The sequence below is a fragment of the Orycteropus afer genome, unplaced genomic scaffold (assembly GCF_000298275.1).
Source record: "Orycteropus afer afer isolate SDZICR_OR568_19922 unplaced genomic scaffold, OryAfe1.0 scaffold00012, whole genome shotgun sequence".
NCBI classification, from domain to species: Eukaryota; Metazoa; Chordata; class Mammalia; order Tubulidentata; family Orycteropodidae; genus Orycteropus; species Orycteropus afer.
The window spans coordinates 2,357,306-2,380,399 of record NW_006921599.1 but is presented as its reverse complement, the minus strand read 5'-3'; the positions used below and the strand labels follow the sequence as shown (position 1 = coordinate 2,380,399).

General features: G+C 44.1%; 1 protein-coding gene across 1 annotated transcript; it reads left to right on the top strand.

Annotated features, from left to right (window-relative positions):
* The first annotated feature begins 393 nt into the window (after positions 1-393).
* On the top strand, positions 394-17,644 carry TFAP2A (transcription factor AP-2 alpha). Its single transcript, XM_007951659.2, has 7 exons — positions 394-444; positions 5,001-5,435; positions 8,508-8,559; positions 10,609-10,840; positions 12,684-12,802; positions 14,708-14,849; positions 17,356-17,644. Exons 1-7 carry the CDS (start codon positions 394-396, stop codon positions 17,642-17,644), a joined length of 1,320 nt encoding a protein of 439 aa, XP_007949850.1.
* The last annotated feature ends 5,450 nt before the right edge of the window (positions 17,645-23,094 follow it).

Genomic DNA, 23,094 nt, shown 5'->3' with positions numbered 1-23,094 from the left:
CTCACTCGCCGCCCAGGCTCTAGGAGGAAGTTCGGGCTCCGGGAGGCCTTTATACCTGGGTTGGAGCGGCCGGCGGCAGGTTGTGGTGCTGGCAAGCAATTGGACTATTGTTGATATGCTAATGAGGCGATTAGGCTGTTGGTAAAGAGCTGGAAAAGAGAAAAGTTTCTACCATTAGAGGGAGATCTCCGAGCGCACACGGGAGCTCTCTCCCTTTTCGCCTCCTCCTCCTCACCCTCCTCCTCCTCGCCCTTCTCCTCCTCCTCCTCGCCCTCCTCCTCCTCCTCCTCCTCCTCCTGCGCTCACCGCCGGCAGCCTGCACTTTGCTTTTACCCAGAGAGTAGCTCCACTTGGGTGCGAGGCAGAGAGGGGCAAATCTGTTCACGCCGATCCATGAAAATGCTTTGGAAACTGACGGATAATATCAAGTACGAGGACTGCGAGGTAAGCGCAGCGCCGGTTCAGTCACCCTCGCGGCCGCAGGCGCGGAGCTCAACCCTCCCGCTCCTCCTCCCTTCCTCGTAGCAAGCTGCGAATCGCGGGTGGGACAAACTTTCCCCAGCGCAGCTCCCGCCCCTCCGATTCGTCCGAAGAACCGCGGGGAGCAGCCGGAGAGGGAGGATGCGGTCGCTCCTTTCTTGGAAAGGAAGTAAAGTGTCCCACTTTTCCCCCTTTCTGACAATTTTGACTGCGCTTAAGAGTGGAGTGAAGAGAGAAATATATATATATATATTTAATTGCTGACAATTGCCCACGCATTTGTGCTCTCCGCGTGTCTCCAGAGCGATTCTGAGGGCCCAAGTCACCAGAAACAGAAAACCTTTTTGCCTCTTAAACTTCCTCTCTGCTTTTTAATCTTCCTTCCTTCCTTGCCTTCTCCCCCGCCCCCCCCCCTTTTTTTTAATGCCTCCAATTTGTGAAAAGATCTTTACTCTTAGTTCTGAGCTGGGTTGCTCTTCTCTGTAATCGAGTTCAATTTGGAGGACGCATCCCGGCAGCAGGGTTGGCTCCAGGTCCTCTCAGATATTCAAGAAGTGCTAAGCAGCTTTGCCCCTGAAAGAGGCAGGGTGTTGGTGAGTAGGTTGAGCGTTGTGGAGCTCGCCTGCAGTTAGATCCCAGTGCACTGACCCCACCTGGCTTCTAGCGTTCGGATGCGCGACCGTGGGAATCCTGGCACTGCTGCCTCTCTGGTGCCGGTGCCTGCCGGACCGATAGAGCGCGCCGCTTTGGAGACCATTACAAAAAAAAAAAAAAAAAAAAAGGGGGTCCCTGGAGCTCGGCTTCTTCGGGAAGCCAGGAAGGCTCCAGCACGACCCGGCTGCTCACGAAAGGCGTTGCGAACTGGCCTGGTGGACCCTGCCTTAACTTCCCTTACAGCTCCCACTGAAAGGAGCGGATGAGTCACCGGGTGGGGGGTGGGGGTGTGTCTGAGAGAGTATCTAAATAAATCGGTGACACTCTCGGCTTTTGCTATTTTTCTTTTATTGGTGGGGGGAGGGTCTCTCCTTTTTTTTTCTTTCTTTCCTTTTTGTCAATCATAGCTGGGAATATGGGGCGGAGAGCTCTGGTTGCGTGCGGAGCGTTGGGGGTCTGGTCTTTACTTGAAATCAGAAACGGTTTATGCGAACGATGTGTCATTAGCCCCTTTCTCCCTTTCCTTTCCCGAGATTGTGTTAAATCTTTGTTTCTAGAAACCTTTCTCCTTTCCGGAGCTCCCCCACCCCTGCCCCGATTTCGCCTTTTTTGCCTCGGGGTTGATGGGGCACAGAGTGGCGTCCCACGGGATCAACACTTCCGCGGTGATTCCAGGGGAGGCGGCGCAGGGACCCCGGGCCTAGGTAGCACACTTTGTTGTTGAGGCTGGGGAGGGAGCTTTTCGGGGAATGTTAGGGTGAAACAGCGCTACCCAGTGCTCTAGGTTGAATAGTCTTGGTCAGGCTGAGGTCTGCAGCTTCAGTATTTCAGTTTGGCGGAGCGGAAGCCAGGCTGGAGTTGCAGGCTCCCGCGGGCGAGGTCCGAGGCTCCGCGAGGCTCTCGGAGCCTAAGGGAACCGGGCGGGAGGCGGAGGATGTTAGCTAGCACCCCCAGAGGGACCCTGTGGCGCGCGCATGTGACTGTGTGTGAGAGCAGGGCAAAGAAGAGAAATGAGAGGGAGGGAGAAGAAATAAAAGTGAAGGCGGTTTCAACAACTTTGTCGAGATTTCTCGTTTGCGAGCACGGTCGAGGCTGTCTGATTCTGCGCGGGGCTCTGCAGGGACACGCAGGAGGCCAAGTGCCGCTTGTTCTGACAGCCGGCGGCCCGGGAAAGCGAGCTGTGTCATCCGGGGGGCGTCGGGCGGGAGTGGCCCAGCCAGTCTGACGGGTTTGTGCTGGGTGCCGGCAACCGGTGCCAGCGGCGCCCGGGCTGGGCCGCCTCGCGTCTTTGCGCTCTCGGAGCCGGGCCTGGGAGAGCCCAAGGGTGGAGCGCGAGGCCCCGGGCGTCCCAGGGAACCTGGAGCGGCGGCTGCGGAGGGGGACAGCTTGGCCCGGCGGGTGAAACGGGTGGGCTAAGCGTTCCCTGAGGGCCGCTGAGCCATGGAGGAACTGCGCAGCGGCGGGCCTCTGGGTCCGGAGTCCCAGGCCCGGTCGCGGAGCAAAGGATCCCGTGGCCGGAGAGGGCCAGCAAGCGCCTCCCGAGCCGAGAGCCCGACGGACGCCCGGCCGCGGTCCCCGGCAGCTCGGGCTGGGGACTTGCGGCTCCCGCGGCATCCAGAGGTCTGCCCCAGCCTTTTGGGTCCGATTGTCCTCGCTGGCTGCTTTTCCCCTCCCCCTCCCCCTCGGAGCGCCGCTTGGCCCCCTCCCCCTCCAGCCCTCCCCTCTCTTCCTCTCTCTCTCTCTCTTCCTCCCTCCCTCCTCTCGGGCTCTCCCTCCTTCCCTCCTCCGTCCCTCCCCTTCTTTCCACTCTCCGGGCTTCTTTCCTTCGCCTACACTTTCTTTCTCACACGCGCACGCAGGCACATCCTCCCTCTCCCTCGCTCCCTCTTTTTCTTTCACTTTTGCCTGCCTTGCCACCTTTTAAAATGTTGCCCCTTCCCTGTGATTCGCCAGCCGCGGCGCCGCGGCCCCCCGCGCGCTCGCCAGCTCCCTCGCCCGCCCGCTTTTTGTCTCGCGCGCGCCCTCGCCCCACCTCCGATTTGCTACACTGAGGCGCCGTCAATGGACTGCATTGAGAGCCGGCTCCGGCGCGAGTGGCCTCGCCGCTTCACGCTGCATTTCCAGGCATTCTTCCCTTATTAAGTATTCGTGTCATATTAATAGTCATGAATATCTGCTATTAGGAGGCTCCAGGAACGCTGCCCGGCGCGGGTATTAGAAGCTCCAGCGAAGCCGCCGCTGAGAGGGGGAGACACGGATTAAGGCACACGCATGCACACACACATTCACACACACTTTCTTTTTTCTCTTTTTCTCCGTATTTGGGGTTGCTAATTTTAAAAAGAACTCTGAATCCGAACATATCGCGCCAGGATAGAGACCGTGTGTTCGACCAACTGAAGGCACCGCGCGAATCGGTGGTTCAAGTTCGGATGGAGCCGAGCGGGGCGCCCGCGCCCGGCAGAGCCTCGGCGCGGTGACTCGAGTCCTGGGTGGCGCGGGGCTCGCGGCGCCTTTTGTGTGGGGCTCGCTCGGGCGGCGGGGCAGCCCGGCTCTCCAGCCTTGCTGGGTTTTTTCCACCCTGACTCGTTACCCCAGACTCTTCGCAGATGTTAGTTCACAGTTTTTCAGCTATGGTGAGTCCCACCCCCACCCTTCTATCCATGTTTCTTTAGGAATTCTACTCTGGAAACCTGGGGCCGCGAAGCTGCCTGGTACCTCGGGTTTCACCCCCAGGTTTCCTACAGGGCACCCTCTCATTTGCGTTCCCCTCTCCTCCTTTCTCTTACTCTTTTCCATCCCTAATTCGAATGCATTGTGCATCCCACTTGGCCTCTCCCCGCGCGCAGACCTACCTCGCTGCTGCTTCTCAAAGCGTGTTTCTCGCCACGTTCATCTTTATATTTCCTCTAGTCTTCACTTGTTCCCGAAATGTTTTCAGAATTGATGCTTAATCCGTAGGCAGGAAAAATGCAGCCCAGTGTGCCCCCTACTCTTGGGTCCCGCTGCTGAACCTCCGAGGGTTTACACTCCCTGGAATCAACTCTGTTCACTTGTATTGCAACCAAATTGCAAGAGAGGAACAAAAAGTCAGGCGTTTCTTCTGCCCTTTGGGGCTGAGGTGGAAGGGGCGGGGGCCTCCGCCCTGGGGTGCACCTCTCTCTTTTAAACCCAGTAAAGCTGAATCTTTCTATTTCAAACCTTTACTTGCCGTCCCCCACCACCATCCCATCCATATCATAAATCGACCCTGTCTAGAAAAAGGCTTCTAACTGAGGAAGCGGAAAAGACAGATCCCCGATCCTGCAGTTAAAACCTTCTTTAAGCTAGTAATTTAAACGTGTGCGTTCGTTACAGCCCCTCTGCGAAATATGTTTCTATTTAAATAGTCATGAAATGGTAACAGCCTTTGAACGTTTATGATTTTTTTCCTTGAAATAAATGAACAGGGTAAACAATAACGCAGTGGCAGGCAGGTTCAAATCCGGGAAAAAAGAAAAGGCCGCTTCTAGTGTTTAATATTTAGTAGGAATTTTAATTTTACTTGAGAGGTTTCACCCTGCTGCTTAACGGGCTGTATTCCGGGAAGCGTTTTTCTCTTTTTCCCCCTACTTTGAAAGAAACGCCTCCGGAGAGTCTCTTGTGCCCCCACATTTGCACTATCTAATTCCGCTGCGTTTTTGGAAGGGCCCTTTTACTTCTTGGGTATTTTCTGGAATGAATAACTTAGAGCTGATCGTTGTTTCTTGGTGGGCTGCGGACATGAGCCGGCCGTTTGCCACACTGGTTTGTGGAGTGGATTTAGTGTGCACAACTCCGACTCGCCGCCTGATTTCTTATTCTTTCCTGTTCTCATCCTCTTTTAGGACCGTCACGACGGCACCAGCAACGGGACAGCACGGTTGCCCCAGCTGGGCACTGTAGGTCAATCTCCCTACACAAGCGCCCCGCCGCTGTCCCACACCCCCAATGCCGACTTCCAGCCCCCCTACTTCCCCCCGCCCTACCAACCCATCTATCCCCAGTCGCAAGATCCTTATTCCCACGTCAACGACCCCTACAGCCTGAACCCCCTGCACGCTCAGCCGCAACCGCAGCACCCAGGTTGGCCCGGCCAGAGGCAGAGCCAGGAGTCTGGCCTCCTGCACACGCACCGGGGGCTGCCCCACCAGCTGTCGGGCCTGGATCCTCGCAGGGATTACCGGCGGCACGAGGATCTCCTGCACGGCCCACACGGACTCGGCTCAGGACTAGGCGACCTCCCGATCCACTCCTTACCTCACGCCATCGAGGACGTCCCGGTAAGAGGCCGCCCAGGCGGCGGGGACGCGAGCGCAGCTCCTACTCACCCACCTGGGGTATGAGTTACTTGTCACAGATGGGCCCGGATTTTCCACAATAATATTTCTTTATTATTTTTTTAATTTTAATTTTGGGGGGAAGTGGGGGTGGGGATGTTTTGAGGCCCTTCAGAGACAGCCAAACTAAAAAACAAAAAGTAAAGTTGAGAGTTATGTCCTTAGAACAATGGTTCCCGGAGCTCCCTTTAACAATGCCGGCATTGCCATTTCCACCAACACAGAAATAAATCAGATGAATGTCACCGTGTCTTTCTCTCGCGATGACAGTAAACTGTTTCGATTGGGACAGAATCTAATTCCACTGTTGGGTCTGGCGGTGGGGATTTCTCTCTGTTCTGGGAAAGATGTCAAATATAACCGAAAATGTTCATTAAATGCTCTCGCAATTAAACGAACAAACAAAAAAGTGTACAAGACATACTAAGAAAACATTTTTTTTTACAGAATTTTATGAACAATAGTGAAACCCAAAAGTTACATGTACACCCTATCCTGATTAAAGAAAAGCAAGCAGCAAATCCGAGCTGAGGGACCTCTTCCTAGGGGTGCTAAGTGGTGACCTCATAAATCATTAGCTGAGTTCCCAACGCCTATAAGAATTCGCTACACATATTAAATTAAATGTTTTGAAATTGTTGGGTAATGCATTATTTGAGTTCTAATTCAGTTATCAATAAATGCAGTTTAAAATGATTTCTAAGTAAGCATGGCATTAGCACATCTACTATTTACAATGAAAACCAGGCTATTGATAATTTGAAAATACTTTCTGAAATTAAATTTGAACCAGCATCTCTACTTCAATCCTACATATTTATGGTTCCCTCACAACCTTCCTGAAATGGAATTAGAACAAGCCAATAATTTTATTAAAGCTGTAAAGGCTTCTGTTAAAGCTGCTTTTCTTTGGAGAGGAAATGTATCTGGATGTGATTTTTGCTAAAATGCTATTTCAAATTACTGCATCAAATATTGCAGCAGTATGTCCGTTGACAGTTTAATGATTACTGCATTAGATTGCAAAGAAAATGGTCAGATGAACTTACCTGCTTACTTGGTGAATTTAAAACATTATTTAAGTTCCATAGGAAAATAGAAAATTTATTGCATCTCTCATTTGGCTCCATTTTTCACTGAAATTTTTTGGTTATGCTTAGCAGGCTTGTATGGAAAGCAGAAAAGAAGGCATTTAATCCAATGTAGGGCTTAGTAAGCAGTTTATGTGGATATGCTTATACTCATGTGTTTTAGACACTAATGCTTAAATTTTTTTAAATATAAGAGCAATCGCTTAGAAAAGCTTTTTTTTTTTTTTTTTTTTTAATGGATAGTTGTGATTGTTTTAGTTCTCCTCAATCCTGTTCCTTGCCTGGTCTTTGGGAATATTTGAAGTGCAAAATAATGTTGTAAGCTTTTCAAACAATTGTGATTTAGAATTGTTCTACATCGTGAAAATTCCAAGGTGGATGGAATTCTTGACACCTGTACAATTTCTCTTTGTGATAAAATTGGTCAGTTAGGCAAAATTAACCAAAAGATCAAATGAAAACAGGCAAATGCATTTGCTGGTCTTCCCTCTCCTCCCCCATCTTTTAAGAAAAAGTTCTTTCAAAGGAATTTGGGTCAGGAAAAGGGTTGTTTTCAATTTTCCCATCGCTGCAACAGTTAACCTTTAATAAGAATGACTGCTAGATATTTAAGAAAATCAAGTCAATGGTGAAAATTATTTAATCATTAATATCTCAGTGGGGTTTTAAACTTAACAGTCTTCCCTGTATAGACAAGGTTTAGAAATAACACAAATAAAAGTATTATGCCACACTACATTTACTTTATGGGTTTAGGGTGCATGCATAAAGGGATCATATTTCCCCATATAGTTAAAACACAAGAACTGCAGCAGTAGTCATTTCTGAACATTTCTCAATTTAATTATACTTAAATCCAGAAGCACTTTAGGCAAGTTACAAATGAGAGCATTGAGTATAATAAAACCTGTAATAAAGCAACTTAGTACCATCCACCCGGAATCATTGCGATCAGGCACAATTAACAGGAGCATAAATCCAAGACAGAATGGAAAATGTTTGAATCAGTATTATTGTTGGACAAAGACTAGAGAAGGAAGTAATAGTTTTTTAAATGGTAATGCCTGTGTTTGGTAACGATTGTGAAATCTTCTATCTCAGCAGCCCTGGTGCTAATTTGTAAACACAGCCAGACATTATATTGCCTGTCAGTTTCTGCATTAGAAACATGATTTCATTTTACTTTCTAATCACGTTTTGACTCTAGCACACACACATATACACATCCATCTGTGGAAGAAAAAAAGAGAGAGAGAAAAGAAAAGGAAAAAAAGCACACCATACCTGCTGCTGGACAACAAGAAAGCAACCTCAGAGGCTTTTTATTTTTTAAATCTTTCTTATATTCCTGTTTGATACACAGTTTAGGCAGAAGCATTTTTTAAAAAGCTATATTCTAGTCGTCCGTAAGTGAAGGTGTATAGATACATTAGCTCTTTATCACATTACCTAAAACGTTTCCAAACAGCTTGTATGCTCCCCAGCTACTCCCAACTCTGCTATTTCTATTGTTTTTCTCGGTCTTTGGTTGTCTGAATGCTGGGATCACCAAAGTCCAAAGCTGCTAGAGGCGCCAAACTAAAGCTAGAAGCATTTTTAGAGGTTGAGCTGACTTTGAAAGATTAGGTGCTCCAAAACTTGATTCAATTTCCAAAGAAAGTTTTATTCTCCCACCACCACACCCTTCAATGTGGATTGTTGGCTAGGGGAGGAGAAATTGGCTGTAGCTGTGCAGTGAAACCTCTTGAGCTGCAAAGCCCCAAGTTCCAATAAGCCAAGATGAGATGTTTATATATAAATGTTCATTATATAGGAGAGAGAACTTCAATTCTACACCTTCCCCTCCCTCCATCTTGCATGGAATATTCATTTCCTTTTGTTTTGATTATACACTTACATCCATGTGTGTATCCTTTTGTTGCAGCATGTAGAAGACCCGGGTATTAACATCCCAGATCAAACTGTAATTAAGAAAGGTAAGCCATTTCCTTCTGCATTCCAAACATGTCCTTACAGGCACAGTGCTATTTAAAAGAACTTTCAGTGCTGTATTTATTTTTTTCAAATAGGATTTCCTAAAGGCTCAGAATTAGCAAATAGATAGGCATAGAACAGCAGTGCTTACAGGATCGGTTTTCAATCTGTTAGTAATGGCAACAGGCTAGCTTTGACTCATGATTTGACCATTTTAAATGATATCTAGACAAACAAATAAGATGTGCAATACTGGAGCTGATTTCAATTTTTTTAGTTCAGTTAATTCATTGTATGAGTGTAAAGAAATGTATAATGGTGAAGTACTGAAAATAATTTAATATTAAAATAGGACAAATGATGAAAAAAAAACAGCTCTCATCAGTTTTTTAAAAAATTCTTTCATGTATTTCAATTTAGTTTCTTGTTTGATGTTTAAGCTTTGTGAATTAGGTTAACTAAAACTTGGCTTTTAAATTTAAAATCAGTATCTTCTGAAGATGTCAAGATTAGTAGCATATTTGTTCTGAGCATAATTTGTTAACAGAAAAGTGTCAAGTGATTTGGATGGATTTTTAATTTGCATCGTGTTTAGTGAATAGAAATAAAGTTTACTGGATTAAATGCTATTCACTCTCGGTAGCAGCTTTTTTTTTTTTTTTTGGTTTTGGTGGCAATGTTACATTTCAGGATTCTAGGCACCACCAGAGAATGATGCTATATAAAACTGTTCTCATTTCTAACCCCAATCAGTATATTGTTAGCTAGTTTAAAGTTTCATTTTTGCATCGGTGAAGCCTTTGTCACGTCAAATTAGATGTGCGAGGGATAAATCTTAAGAGATGCTCTTTCCAAGTCGACATGATAATTGGCTCTTTTATTAGTAATCTCTCAAGAGTTCGTTTAACTCCTATTGTCTCTATTAGCCTCCCCAGAGCTATTAATGTCACAAGTGATCTATCCAAAACCTAGAGTCCCCCCCCACACACACACACACCATACATCTAGAATATCCCCATTAAGGAACGGGTAAGGGAGGAGCACTGTGATGAGAATGTGTGCATATTATTATTAGATATGTCTCCATGTGGAATTTTTAAATACAAATGCATACTGTACTTAAATGGTTGTGAATGCATATGAACTATATTGGTTTTGAGAAATGCAGCACATCAGTACACTTTCTGCTAGGCTTGAGTTTTTTAAAACAATGGTGGGTCAATGAAGAGCTTATGGTTTTAACTTGAAAGAAAACACCCCTGACCCCTTCCCCTCTAAAAAAGCAGCTTAAGCAGTAATTGCTCAACAAAAGGACGCATTGCTAGTATTCCATGGTAGGCCTGATCTTCATCACCCTTCCTCTCAGTTCAAAACTGGGCTTGGAATAATAGATCTCCAAAACCTGAATCTTTTTCAGAACTGAACACAGGAAGGAGCCTATTGATTAAAAAAAAAAAAAAAAAAAAGACCGGCATGTGTGATGTGAAACAGAACCCACATCCCAGCCTGGTGGTGCCTTAACTGAAATGCTCATTTACAGGCTGCTTTTGATTTTAATAACCCCTCTTTGAAAAAATTTCTCCCTGATCCTAAAGCCTTCACTCCATGAAACTCTTAAAGTACACATAACTTGCTCTCCAGATCTCGATTTGTAAATGTAACCCCTCCCCCCCAAAAAAAACCTTACTCCAGCACCTTATATAGGGCCCACTCTCCTCGGATGCTGAGGGCTGAGGATGGTCACAATTTCATCGCTCATCTCCAGAACCCAAGAGAAAAGGGTCCAGGCAGAAAGGCAGGACTGGCCAAGGGGGGTGAGGTGGAGTGGGGTGCGCCGCGGGGCAGGGCTGGACCTTGAAGACAGGCAAAGAGTAAGGGATGGAAAGGGAGGTGGGAAACTGGGAAGAGAGCTATCTAGTTTGAGGTGGGCGGGAAGAAGCACGTGTCTGGGCGCAAGCCTGGGGACCGCCGCTGCCGGGAAGGAGGTTACAGTCAGGGGCCGAATTTGGGGGATCATCGATGGCCACACGAGACCTCGTCTATCTCTACAGGCCCTGTGTCCCTGTCCAAGTCAAACAGCAACGCCGTCTCCGCTATCCCTATTAACAAGGACAACCTCTTTGGCGGAGTAGTGAACCCCAACGAAGTCTTCTGTTCAGTTCCGGGTCGCCTTTCGCTCCTCAGCTCCACCTCGAAGTACAAGGTCACGGTGGCGGAAGTACAGCGGCGCCTCTCTCCGCCTGAGTGTCTCAACGCGTCGCTGCTGGGAGGAGTACTCCGGAGGTGAGGCCCGGCCCAGCCCCGCCCGTCCGCGGCCGGCAGAAACACTGCGCCTGCGCCGAGCGGTGGCGGCGACTCCGGCGGCTCCGCTGCCAACAGAACTCGCTCCGCGGCCCTCCCTCCGCCGGAAAAGAAAGGGGCGGGAAGAAAAGCGTAGAACAGAGTGGGTGGGATCCGGGGGCGGGGCGGGGCGGAGCGCGCCTGCGCTCTCCGCCGCCATCCCGCGTTCTTGGGGGCCTGGTGCGCGCCCCCGGTCCCCGCCTCTGGTGCGCAGGCGCAGGTAGATGTGCCGCGGGGTCAGTCCCGGCTGCTGCAGCCGTGGGGCGCCGTGCAGCCGCATTTTCCTTCTCGCGCACACCTTGCAAGCCCAGGAAAAGTTGTTTTCTGCTCTCGCTCAGCCTTTCCCTAGTGTAGACACTCCGACCGTAACCACCCGTCCTTTGAATAGAGTTTTAACAGTGGCTTTTAACTAAAGGAAGGCAGTGGCTTCCTTTCGAGTCTGCGCTCCACGACTGCCTGTGCCACAGGCGCTAGCATTTAGTTGTCCCGATTTATTGGGGCCCTGATGTGTACCAGGCTGAGTGCAAGGCTCGTTTACATGCATTGTCTGTTGTCAGCATTAAAAAACACATCCATTACCTACTGAGCCGAGAATTTTCCCCTTCCCACTGCAAGGTTGGAATGATTCACAGATAAGATTTCTTTAGGGTCAGTGAGGTAAAGTGCCTTCTCTCTCGGCAGCTTTCTCGCTTCTCGGGACTTCATCCTTCTGGGGGGTCCACCCAAAGTTGTGAGTGGTGGATCTTTTGTTGAACTTAACCCAGATAATATTTTTCTTTGCTTTTTTTCTTTTTAAAAGGTAGACCATGAACTTCATTTTTGTGACATTTACTCATTTGTCGATATATTAAGGGGACCTCAGTTTCGCTTTGATACCTATATCCCACGCAAAGCCTATAAAACTGTTTTGGAAGGTTTTAACATAAGCTGTTCAGATCTTTTCCTCCTTCCGTCGTGGTCACTTTGCTTTCCCTTTATACTCTTCCATTGGCATAGATCTTTCTCTGCCCTCTGCCTTCCCCTCCCCCAATATTGGAGACTGTTTACCTAGGGGAGTATAATCTAATCCACACAATTAAAGAGCACTTGAGTAGGGAATAAAATCTGAAATTAATTAATTTGCTGTTGTATTTAAACAATTTATCTTAACCACTTTCTGATTATGGGAGTCTGTTTAGACATCTGTTTAGAACTGCCTCCACTGTCCCTGAAATCAGTGAAATTTTTAAAGGCTGATATCAGCCTTTGACATTTTCAGTTAGGCTGGTGACATGGCATGTAAGCAGTTGGTGAAATGAATTTCCCGTTGGGGCTAAAGCCAGAACCACTCTCACAAGTGATGATAACTTTGGTTACTGTGAACAACCTAACACAGATCTTGCAAAGACAATTTAAAGACCCCGTTGGGATTTGTGTGATTGTAACAACAGGGAAAATATACAGAAATCAGCTGAACTAAAAAAAATGCCTCAAACTCCAGAGATCAGAGCTGTGTTTGTTTGTTTGTGGTTCTTCTTTAGTGAGTTGGGAAATGAAAACCTCTCAACCTGCCATCATAGTTGCAAGAATAATGAACACAGGAGGTATTTTACAGTTTAAGAAACATTTATGTCCTGTGATCTTTCTGTAGCATTCCTTCCTTAGTTCCCTGCCCTTGTCTCGTGGCCATGCTTCTCAGTGTTTGAAAAGCACATTTTAGAAAGCTTTCAAAATGACCATAACGTGATAACATGATGCAGAATGACTTAGTGTTTTATAAATCCCTTTCTTGCATCCTGTGAAACAGGGCGAAGTCTAAAAATGGAGGAAGATCTTTAAGAGAAAAACTGGACAAAATAGGATTAAACCTGCCGGCAGGGAGACGTAAAGCTGCCAACGTCACTCTGCTCACATCACTAGTGGAGGGTAAGTGAGTCTCTTTGCTAACTAGAAAGGAACTGTCTTCTGGGAAAATGGGTAATGTTTAGTAGGCAGATATTTGGTTGTATTTTGTGTCAGTTGGGCAAGTTTCCTCTTTCCAGACACTATTCTGGAAGTGAACTGAATTCTTGAATGTCAAAAATCTGTTTGCATATAACTCTATCCTTCCTCTCTCCCCCTCTACCACAAAATTATACCTCTCCAGCTCAGTTCTGACCCAAACAATGTGAACATTCAAGAAGTGCATATTCTCTGAGTCCCTCACTCCTTTCAGGAGCTCAGCAGTAAATCACTTAAGTTATTGTGACATCTGCGTTTGAGAAATGCGTGACCATTACTTCCTGAATTAATTTGGGAATCCTTGACCTGCATCCTGATTTAAGACTGTCCTGAAAGCTCAGGGTTATATGCCCTTTTAGATTTTTGTTTTCCAAACATATGCTCCCTTATCTGTCTTTTAATCGTGCTACTTCTTCTGGAGGGGAAGGAAAGAGAGCAATTTGAATTGCTTGAATATGAATGGAAACAAGAAATAGAAGCAATGCTAAAAGTTTCTCATAGCAGTTTGTAAATACTCAGACACATAAACTCTCTAAACAAAAAGCTAACCTTGCCCTCATTCCTTGCTCTAGATAGACTGTCACCAGAATCCACTCACTTTCCTGCTTCCTCTAGATTACTCTTGATTTTCTGACACTAAATTGTCTTATGTTTGGGTGTATTGAAATAAATGTATAATGCACTTGTGTTTTCTTTTATGTCCTGTTGAAAGTACCTCATGCTAACGGGGAAAAAAGGCGCTTAAATACAAGGCAGATTAAAAAACTGGCAATTATATTTAAAGAAGGCATTTTATCTTATTTACATCTTATATTTGAAGTACTATGTTAAAATTAAGTCCAAGTTCTAGTTTTGTAAATTATTTTGAAAATATTTAAAACCATGACTTTGAGGAGGAATCCTATGAATACCATTTGTTAATGGTGTCAGAGACAATAATGCTATAACTGTTAAATGCTATAAGCAGTTATTCAATGCCAGAAACTCAACTACAGTAGTATTATATTAAAAATAAGACCAGAATATAAAGAACCCACTATCCATACTCCGAAAGAGTTATATGCAAAGAAATGGTAGTGGTGGCTTAGGCTGTAGCGTGAGAATGCCTATGAGTTTGTGGGCTGAGTCTTGTGGTAGGGAGGCAGTTTCTGGAGAACTGTTATTGTTTGTGATCCGCTCCATTTTATGGAAACAAGCTCTGCGGAGAGGGCTTTGATGCTCTAATTGGCGCATGCGTTCTTCCGGAGCTGGAGCTAATGGCAGGAAGCCCTGCAGTAAAAACCAACTGGTTCAGGAAATTAAAACCAAAGATTTGAAAATCAACAACACAGACAGACTCAGTGGAGTGACCCTCAAATCCTCATGGTTAATCGTTTTGGATGAACAGATAATTATATGTGATCAAGTTAAAATTTAAACCCTTAGTTGTTCTCTTGCCGAAAAGCTCAAGAAGTAATTGTGAATATCATTTATGACTGTGTTGATAGGTGTGAGGTTGCAATTCAAGGAACATTTTAAAAAAGAGGTTGGAAAACTGTCATTCAGGGTGGGGTGGGGGTGGAGGATGACGGGGAGATTAACAAACATCTCTTGTCATTCTGGCCTTCTAGAACAGTGGCCATATAAATACATTCACCAGATTCTATAGAGGACGAAATAAAAAGCCTGAATTGAGAAACCAGTAGTTTCCTTCAACATCTGGGTGAATAAAATAAGAAATCTGGGAGTGGGGAGAAAGCTTGGTTATCATGTGTTGACCCCTCCACTGTGAGTTTTGGTCCCAGCTCTTCATTCTCTTGCACCCACCTCCTTCTCTCCGTCTCTTGCCAGGAGAAGCCGTCCACCTAGCCAGGGACTTTGGGTACGTGTGTGAAACAGAATTTCCTGCCAAAGCAGTAGCTGAATTTCTCAACCGGCAACATTCCGATCCCAATGAGCAAGTGACAAGAAAAAACATGCTCCTGGCTACAAAGTAAGGCATTTACTTCAGGCGGAGTCTCTGTGTCTCATTGTCAAGAGAAACAGAAATAATTTTCTCACTTCTTTTTCTCCTCTCCTCTCCCTTCCTGTTATGTTAATCAGCTTTGTTGTTAATATTGATAAATGAACCATACTTGATTTTAAAGGGGAAATAAAAATGGGAGTGTTAATCTCTGCCCACCCCCACCCCCGCCCCACTGCCCCAATCTTTTCCTGTTTCTCTCCATCTTCTCTCTCTCCCTTTATGTTAATGTATTTGGGCAGGGGATTATAGTGGGAGTTTGATAGAAGCTGAGTTTAGATTTGTGGCTACTTGTTTCAGAAAGACCAGAATCAAATCCTCATGGAGTAATAGGCTTGCCTAGGTCCATTTTTGTCTCCTATCAATATGTTCTCCAAGAGCAAAAGATTGATCAGTGGCCTGCAAAATGTGCAAGCCAGAAGCTGTCCTAGTTTTATCCCTAATCCTTATTCCATTTTATACCTTCCTTTTCTTTCCCTCCTTGAAAGTCACACACACACACACACACACACACACACGTTTTAGCTTACAAGTGAGATGTAAGATAAGTTTCAAAATGACCCAACTTCTATTCCCATCAGTAGCTGGGCTGAATAGGCTTCTCCATGTGATGTGTGAAAAGTAAATGACTGTTGTGATATATTTTCTGGAAATTAAAAGGCTTGTTCAGAAGCCCTTTATTATCAAAGTAGATGTCACATGAGGACATTGAACCAGAGAGCAGAGGCTGAGGCCTAAGACTGGAATCAGTTTCCAGCCTGGGGACGTCAGCTGGCCTTGCAGTAGGAAGGCAGCTAGTGCATCCCATCCCCCTCCCCAAGGCCAGGGCATGATGCTGCTTCCTCAGGAAGGCTCCAGCTTTTTCTTGCCTTCCAGACTCAGGGACAGAGCTTCTGGCCACAGGCCTCCTCTGCTGACTTTTAAGGCCCTTTCTGAAATTACACCTTATTCTCTTCTCTTTGCTCTCTAAGCCCCTCCACATCCACTTTCTCTAATGATTTTCTTTCTTCCTCTTTCTCTTTTTGAGTGTGAAGAAAAAGCTGGAAATTGGGAATGTCTATTTCTTCTTTTCCTAGACCACCCAGAATTATTCCCAAATAACATAAGTGAAAGATATGTTAATTTTGCTCATCTTTATATCCTAGTACTTACTATGTAATTAACGTTCCATAACCAATAACTATTTATTGTAAGACTAAACACATTAGTGAAGATTTTAATTTTTTCAAGGCAAAATAATTCCATGAAAAATTTTACCTTTCTGTTTGAATACAAAAGAACTCTAGTGGTATAATAGTTAAGGCATTTGGCTTCTAACCAAAAAGTTGGTGGTTTGAACCCACCAGCTGCTCTACAGAAGAAAGATGAGTCAGTCTGCTTCTGTAAAGATTTACAGCCTTGGAAACCAACGGGGGTTGCTATGAGTCAGAATTGACTCAATGGCTGTGAGTTTGTTTTGGTTATTGGTTTGAATACAACCTGAGCTGAAAGTGTCTGGGTGGGTAACTCCTCTCACAAACGATTGCCAAATCTCTGTAGAGGAGCAGAGAAGAGGATCTCATTAACATTTTGAACAGGATAGATAATGACTGCATAATTTTGGTGAGATGTTTGTATTTCTGACTCCTTGTCTAATTCCTTTGGGAGCTCTGGTGGTGTAGTTGTTAAAGCATTCAGCTGCCAGCCAAAACGTAGGCGGTTTGACTCTACCAGCCACTCTGCAAGAGAAAGATGAGGCAGTCTGCTTCCATAAAGATTTAGAGCTTTGCAAACCCTATGGAGCAGTTCTACTCTATCCTCATAGGATAGCTATGACTTGGAATTGACTTGATGACAGGTGGTGGGTTTGGTTTTTAGGTTTGTCTAACTCCTTTGTTTCTCTCCCAAAGTGTGAAGTGTATCCCCATGTCTAGGGTGTTTGGTGTGAGGGAGAAAGGTGAGGAAAGAAGTTTGATGTATCTAAGGGAGGAGTGTGTGTGCGTGTATGCATGCATGTATGTATGTGTGTACATGGGGGAGAAAGTTGTTAGTTGTCATAGAGTTGATTCTGACTCATGGTGACCTATGTGTTATGGAATAGAACTGCTACATAGATTTTCTTGGCTGTAATCTTTAAGGAAGCAGATCATCAGGCCTTTTCTTCTGCAGTACTGCTGGGTGCATTTGAACCACTGACCTTTAGGTTAGCAGTAGAGCACAGACCGTTTGTGGCCACAAGAGAAAGATACAGATATTGGTTAATGTAGGGAGGGAGTGAATTTAATGAAGGAGAGATGTTTTTGTGAAGGCTGAGTGGTGTGACTGGGTCTCCCAAACTAGTTATCACCAACTCAGTCTCTGTGAACTTGGGTTGGGTCAGGTCAGGTCCCTGCTAGATCAGGGCTGAGGTAACTGCACCTGAGAGAGGTTTTCTAGTTGCTACTGGCGCTGCTCACAGAGGAGCCTCACTTCTCTCTCTGCTCCCCTTGTGTTGCAGACAGATATGCAAAGAGTTCACCGACCTGCTGGCTCAGGATCGATCTCCCCTGGGGAACTCCCGGCCCAACCCCATCCTGGAGCCGGGCATCCAGAGCTGCTTGACCCACTTCAACCTCATCTCCCATGGCTTCGGCAGTCCGGCAGTGTGCGCCGCCGTCACAGCCCTGCAGAACTATCTCACCGAGGCCCTCAAGGCCATGGACAAAATGTACCTCAGCAACAACCCCAACAGCCACACGGACAACAGCGCCAAAAGCAGTGACAAAGAGGAGAAGCATAGAAAGTGAGGCGTGCATCCTGCCCTGCCCTCTCCCTCTCACACCTCACCAGCCCTCAGTACCCACCTGCCCTCTCCTGCCCCCACAGCCCACCCCCTGCAGGCGACAGCTCCGGGAACCCCTCTCCTGCTGCTGCTATTGCTGCTGCCGCTACCACCCTTCGCCCTCGGTCCTCCCAAGTCCCCGAGAGGGGCAGCCACTGCTGACTCAGCCCCTCTGCCTCAACTTCCCCTTTGGCACCAAACCCCCTTGCCCTCATATGGAGCCTAAGAGAACAGAACAGGCCGTGAAGCCAGCAAAGAAAAGTTCTGTCAGTTTGTGAACTTTTTTTAAAAAAACAAATCAACAGCAACAGACAACAACAACAAAAAATAAATAAAAACTTTTTTTCTAAAAAAAGAACATAAAAATTAAAAAAAAAATTATATGAGCTTCATGGGACTGAATCACCATCTTTCCTTACATACTTCAGTTCAGATTGTAGCCATACTTAAAAAAAAAAAAAAGGCAAAAAGGATAATGACATTTTTATCAGTATTGTGAATAAACTTGAACACAAAATACACGAAGTTCCATGTCATATCTTCAGTTGTAGAAGTTTTTCCTCTTCAAGGTAAAGCGACCAACTTGAACTTTCTCTGACAACACGATTCACGGTTATATAAGGGAATCAGTGTTCATGTCTCTGTATATATTTATTTATGTGTAATTTAATGGGAATTGTAAATATGGTGAGTCTGTTTTAAGCCTTCCCCCCCTTTTTTTAATTTATCTGGTGATCTCGTTTACCTCTTGTTTAGTGGGTTTTGAATCTTCCCTATTAGTTTTTCATGTGGTTCATAGTACTTATTTAGAAATCCAAGGTTTGGGGGATTTTTTTCTCTGGGATTCATGAATTTAGCCCTGTTGTAGCATGTTAAAGGCAACAATGAAACAGCTGAACAAATTATAAAAAAGTAAAATAAAATTTTATATAATTAGTATTACATTTAGCTTTTTTCATTGGACTGAAAGGAAAAAGAAGTGATATTGGATCCTGCAAAGATTTTTAAAACTTGAGTGGTTTTATAACCCTTTTATGTATTGTGGGGAGAAGAAAAAAGTTTATTTTATTCTACTGTCCTCCCTTAAAAGCATCATTTGAGCAATAAATGGATATTGTCTTTAAACCAAGGGTTAGGGATTTTTCCTTCTCTCTCTCTCTCTCTTTCTCTCTTTTTGTTCAAAGAACTTCAAACATTTGGGACCACCTGGTATTCTGTATTTTCACTGGCCATATTGGAAGCAATTCTAGTTGTATTGTATTGAGTTGTGCTGGCAGTAGTTTCCATGCCTGTCAATGTATCATAGTCCTTTGTTGCCCAGATAAATAAATATTTGATACGCTTTATGTCGATTTTTTTTTTTATTCAGTGGCTGTCTTTACCCAGGCGTATTTTTGTTCTTGGCAGTATTTTTTATTCAGTATGGTTACAGTAATTGAGTTTAACTCTCCCTTGGCAATTGCTCCTTGCAATAAGCAGCTGAACCCATTGTTTCCCTCAAGTATAATAAAAACTTACTTTCAACTTGGAGTTCAGAGCAGGGTATCATTTAGATATTCCACTGAGTCTGTATTCAGACAAATGACACAATAAAACCCAATGTATTCTTTTGGATAAAAGATTGTTTGTACTGCTAAAGGAATGACATACTACCTTTTCCTTACTAGAAACATTAATTTTATTATTAAAAATAAAGTTTTATTTTATTTATGTTGATCCCTTAGGCTTTCATTTGTGTTTTAGAAACCAAAATATAAAACCTCTGTAGCCAAACCTTAAGAATGACAAGAAGGTGGAGAAGAGAAGAACCCCTTTCCCCTATAACTATGTACTTTGGAATCTGTCTCAGAGGATGACTGAAATTTAAATTGTTAGCTCATTAGCACAAAGGAAACACTTGCATTCACTTGCTCAAGCAGGTTTCTCTATGGCTAAGACATGTAAATGAGCTAAAACTGAGAAGAGAAAAGGCCCAGTGACTGAAATGTATGAGGAGCTGGGAAAGGGAGGGCAAATTGTTTCCTACGTATTTTAATATTTTATTTAGAGAGGCATTCACTAATGTGCTCTTCTTAAGTATCTCTTGAGGTAGCAGAAGACACTGGGGAATTGTGTTATTGTCTGGAATCTTTCCTGCTTGCCCTCTAAATGCCAGCCAACCCCTTTTTACCTCCCACCTCCCAGGGTTTTCAGGAATACAAAACTGACTTAGGTGGAGTGCACAGTGTGGGGCAGGGCTATGAATCCTACCCCTGCAGACTTCTATCTGTGGTCTATAGACAGGACCATGTGCTGACTCTTAGAGGAGGGAGGACTTCCTGTACAGAAAGATGGCGAATCCAGAGCTTTTGTAAATTGATCTGGAAATTCTTTGCTTTGGAAGTGAGGAGGATTTTTAACGTTTTTTTCAGAAAAAAGTGGAGGTGGTTAACTGTAAGGCTTACAGGAAAGGTCACGGGGACAGCAGCTAGGTATTTATACTGCCAGGTATATAGAAAAACTGGAGCACGTTTATCATTTGTTGATATGGCTTAATATTCCGAAGGACTGAAGGAGCAAAGCATTAGATAGTGCCCGTTTTGCAGCCTTTTGCTTTCTAATCTCCTTATGGGAGGCAGTGTAAAATCAATCTACAAATGAATGAGAGTTAGTGGAGTCTAAATTCTATTTTCCAAAGCCAGAGAGTTCATAACAATGGTGTGGGTTTTTTTTTTTTTAAATTTCAAATGGAAAGTGTAACCTCAGAACGCAACACAGCAATTGTTTTTTAAAACGGTTATTTATTATTTCCTAGAGAGACTGGTTAACTGTAATGTAGATGTAACAAAATAATGAGGCGAATGAACCCTAACTGTACATACTCTTGACAGAAATGAAATGCACACAGCATCGTAGCAGGTGAAGTGAAGCATTGTCTATCAGGGCTGTTTTTCTTGGCTGCATCTCAGATTGTGTGGGGGATCCTAACCTCAGGCACAATAGCATTCATAAACAGCCATACATTGCTGCTCTTTCTCCAACGACACATAAATACTCATTTTAAAACGAAAACAATCTTATTAAATACCATTCATTCATATCTGGATTTACAGATGCTTGTTATGTTGGAAAACCTGAACCCAACATAATCCCTGCATCCTGAGAAAGACAGAAAGGAAATAGTGGGTTACAACATTACAAGGTCATAATAAACAATGGTTTCCAAATGCAGAGAATTAGTTATTTTTATTCTGTAGTTGGAGATTTTGAGCATGCTGATACTATTAATCTTTCTTTATTTATTATTACAAAAATAAATAAAAATAAAAGAAGTTATAAATATTTTTAAGGGGTGAGAAGATAAGAGGAGTTACTGTTTTAAATAATTTTTATTGGCTTTGTGTATTTTGCCTTTCTCTTTTGTGCCCAATGTAGATAGACTTCTAAAAATACATGGTGATTACTTGACACTTCGGGTACTTATATACTAACAACAGTGGTTCTTCTTTGGATAACTCAAATCAGGGTACGTAGTTGAACTATAAGGACGCTTGCTAGGCTATGCTAATTACTATGCCCAATTTTTATGGAAGCAATGCTCTTTCCAGTTTTAGTCATCATTACCCCCTCTCTTCTCTAACACCCTTGAAAAATCACAATCCAATCCACTCCTCCCCAAAATCAAATATGAATATAATTTGAGTTCTTGATGGAACTACCATCAGGACCGCAATGCCCCGCAGCTGAAATAATATTTAAAATAGAAGGGATTTGACATTTGAGAAGTCAGTGGCTTGAAATACCCAGTTGTACTTAGCTAATTCAGTCCTTAACCTCTGGTTTCAAATAAATCAATTACAGTCAATTCTACTTCAGTTCAGAAGTGCACCGGGTTTTAGTTAATTGAATACATTTTATTCACTTGCTAGGAATATTCATTTATCAAAATTCTAAATTTAATGTACATTTCTTTACAGCTCAGGTTATGTTAGCCTGCACAATCAGATCAAATGTGCCCTGGTTTCCCCAAATCCTGTTTAAAGTCTAAATTTCATCACTCTGTCTGAAATCATGTCTCCCCATTCTTTTCTCAACCAAAAGTAAATTCACAATGATTCTATGTCAAGGAGGAGAGCTGCCTTTTCCCACCAAGAGGAAATCATACGTGCTCATCTCATCGACCTTGTGTTAAGTTTAAATAGGTTCAGAACCAAGCTGGATTAATTAAGTTTTTAAAAGTATAGACCTGTTTTTTATTTATTTATTTATTTTTAATGTGCATGGTTTCCATTAGAGCTTAACTTTGCAGCAGCTGACAGGTATGACTGCATTTGTGGTGTTAAAGCCACAGGCCCCTTTTCTTAACCCTCTCTCTTCCTCTGCCTCCCCTAGCCTTTAGAGACATGCTTGAATAAAAAATTGTTAACTGAAAGCTCTGTGGTTAAATGTGCCCAAATGAAGTTGTGCTTTAAACAGATATTGATGTATGCAGTGTTTTATATTTATTGTTTGTAGCATCCTGCTGGCAGCAGTTTACTGTTTGGAAAGGAAAGGGGTTAATTAGCGTCATTATCAATCACTAATGCTTGCCTAACGTGTCCAAAGAATAATCAAGTTAGAGGACGGCATGAAGCCAACAGCTGCTTCATCCCAGTTACAGATCTCCTAAGCCACTCAGTTATGGGGTGGAGATAGCTGGAATGGGGGAAGAATACTCAGGGCTTGGGTAAAAGGGCTATAAAAATCAGGCCAACTTGCTAGAGATCTGAGAGATGGAAAGTACAATATAAAAAGCAGTGTTTTCATTCTCTGAGTTACAGGTGCAGGGATGGTAGTGGTCCTGAGGCAGGAGTACTGAGACATATTCTTTGCTTGATTACACAAGTTGGGCATTTGAAGAAACACATTAATATTTCCTATCATTTATTGCTACGTGGTAAAAAAAAAACAGAAAGAAAGAAAAGAAAAGAAATCTAAAGCTCAAGGAAAGGAGGAGCAAGACGTGGAGGAAGAGAAGAAGGAGGAGGAGAAGAAAAGAAGACCATTCACACCATAGGAAAACCTAGGTCAACTCCTAACATCACCTAACTACCCCATCCCAGAAGAATGAAACCACAGAACAGACTAGGTAATGCCAGTTCTCACACCTCTGCATCAACTCTTATGATGCTTAGGGATATTTTTCCTTGAGAATTTCAACGAACAATTCTTTTCTATATTAAACTTGGTAGTTGCATAGGTATGCCATCTCAGCTAGCTTCCTTTTGTTATTACTATTATTAATGAACTATCCTCTCTCTGACCGATGGTGGGAGGGAAACACAAAAAGTTTAACACTGTTATTGGTTTCTTTTAGGAGAGGCTTGTCTTAAAAACAAAAAACAAAACAAAACAAAACAAAAAAAAAACAAAACTGCCAAGTTAGCAAGAGTCACA

Excerpts from the sequence above, each read along its gene's own strand:
- TFAP2A (XM_007951659.2), top strand. The coding sequence starts at position 394 with ATGAAAATGCTTTGGAAACTGACGGATAATATCAAGTACGAGGACTGC. Across the intron at positions 10,841-12,683 it reads CTGGGAGGAGTACTCCGGAG|GGCGAAGTCTAAAAATGGAG; the intron begins GTGAGGCCCGGC and ends CCTGTGAAACAG. Across the intron at positions 14,850-17,355 it reads AACATGCTCCTGGCTACAAA|ACAGATATGCAAAGAGTTCA; the intron begins GTAAGGCATTTA and ends CTTGTGTTGCAG.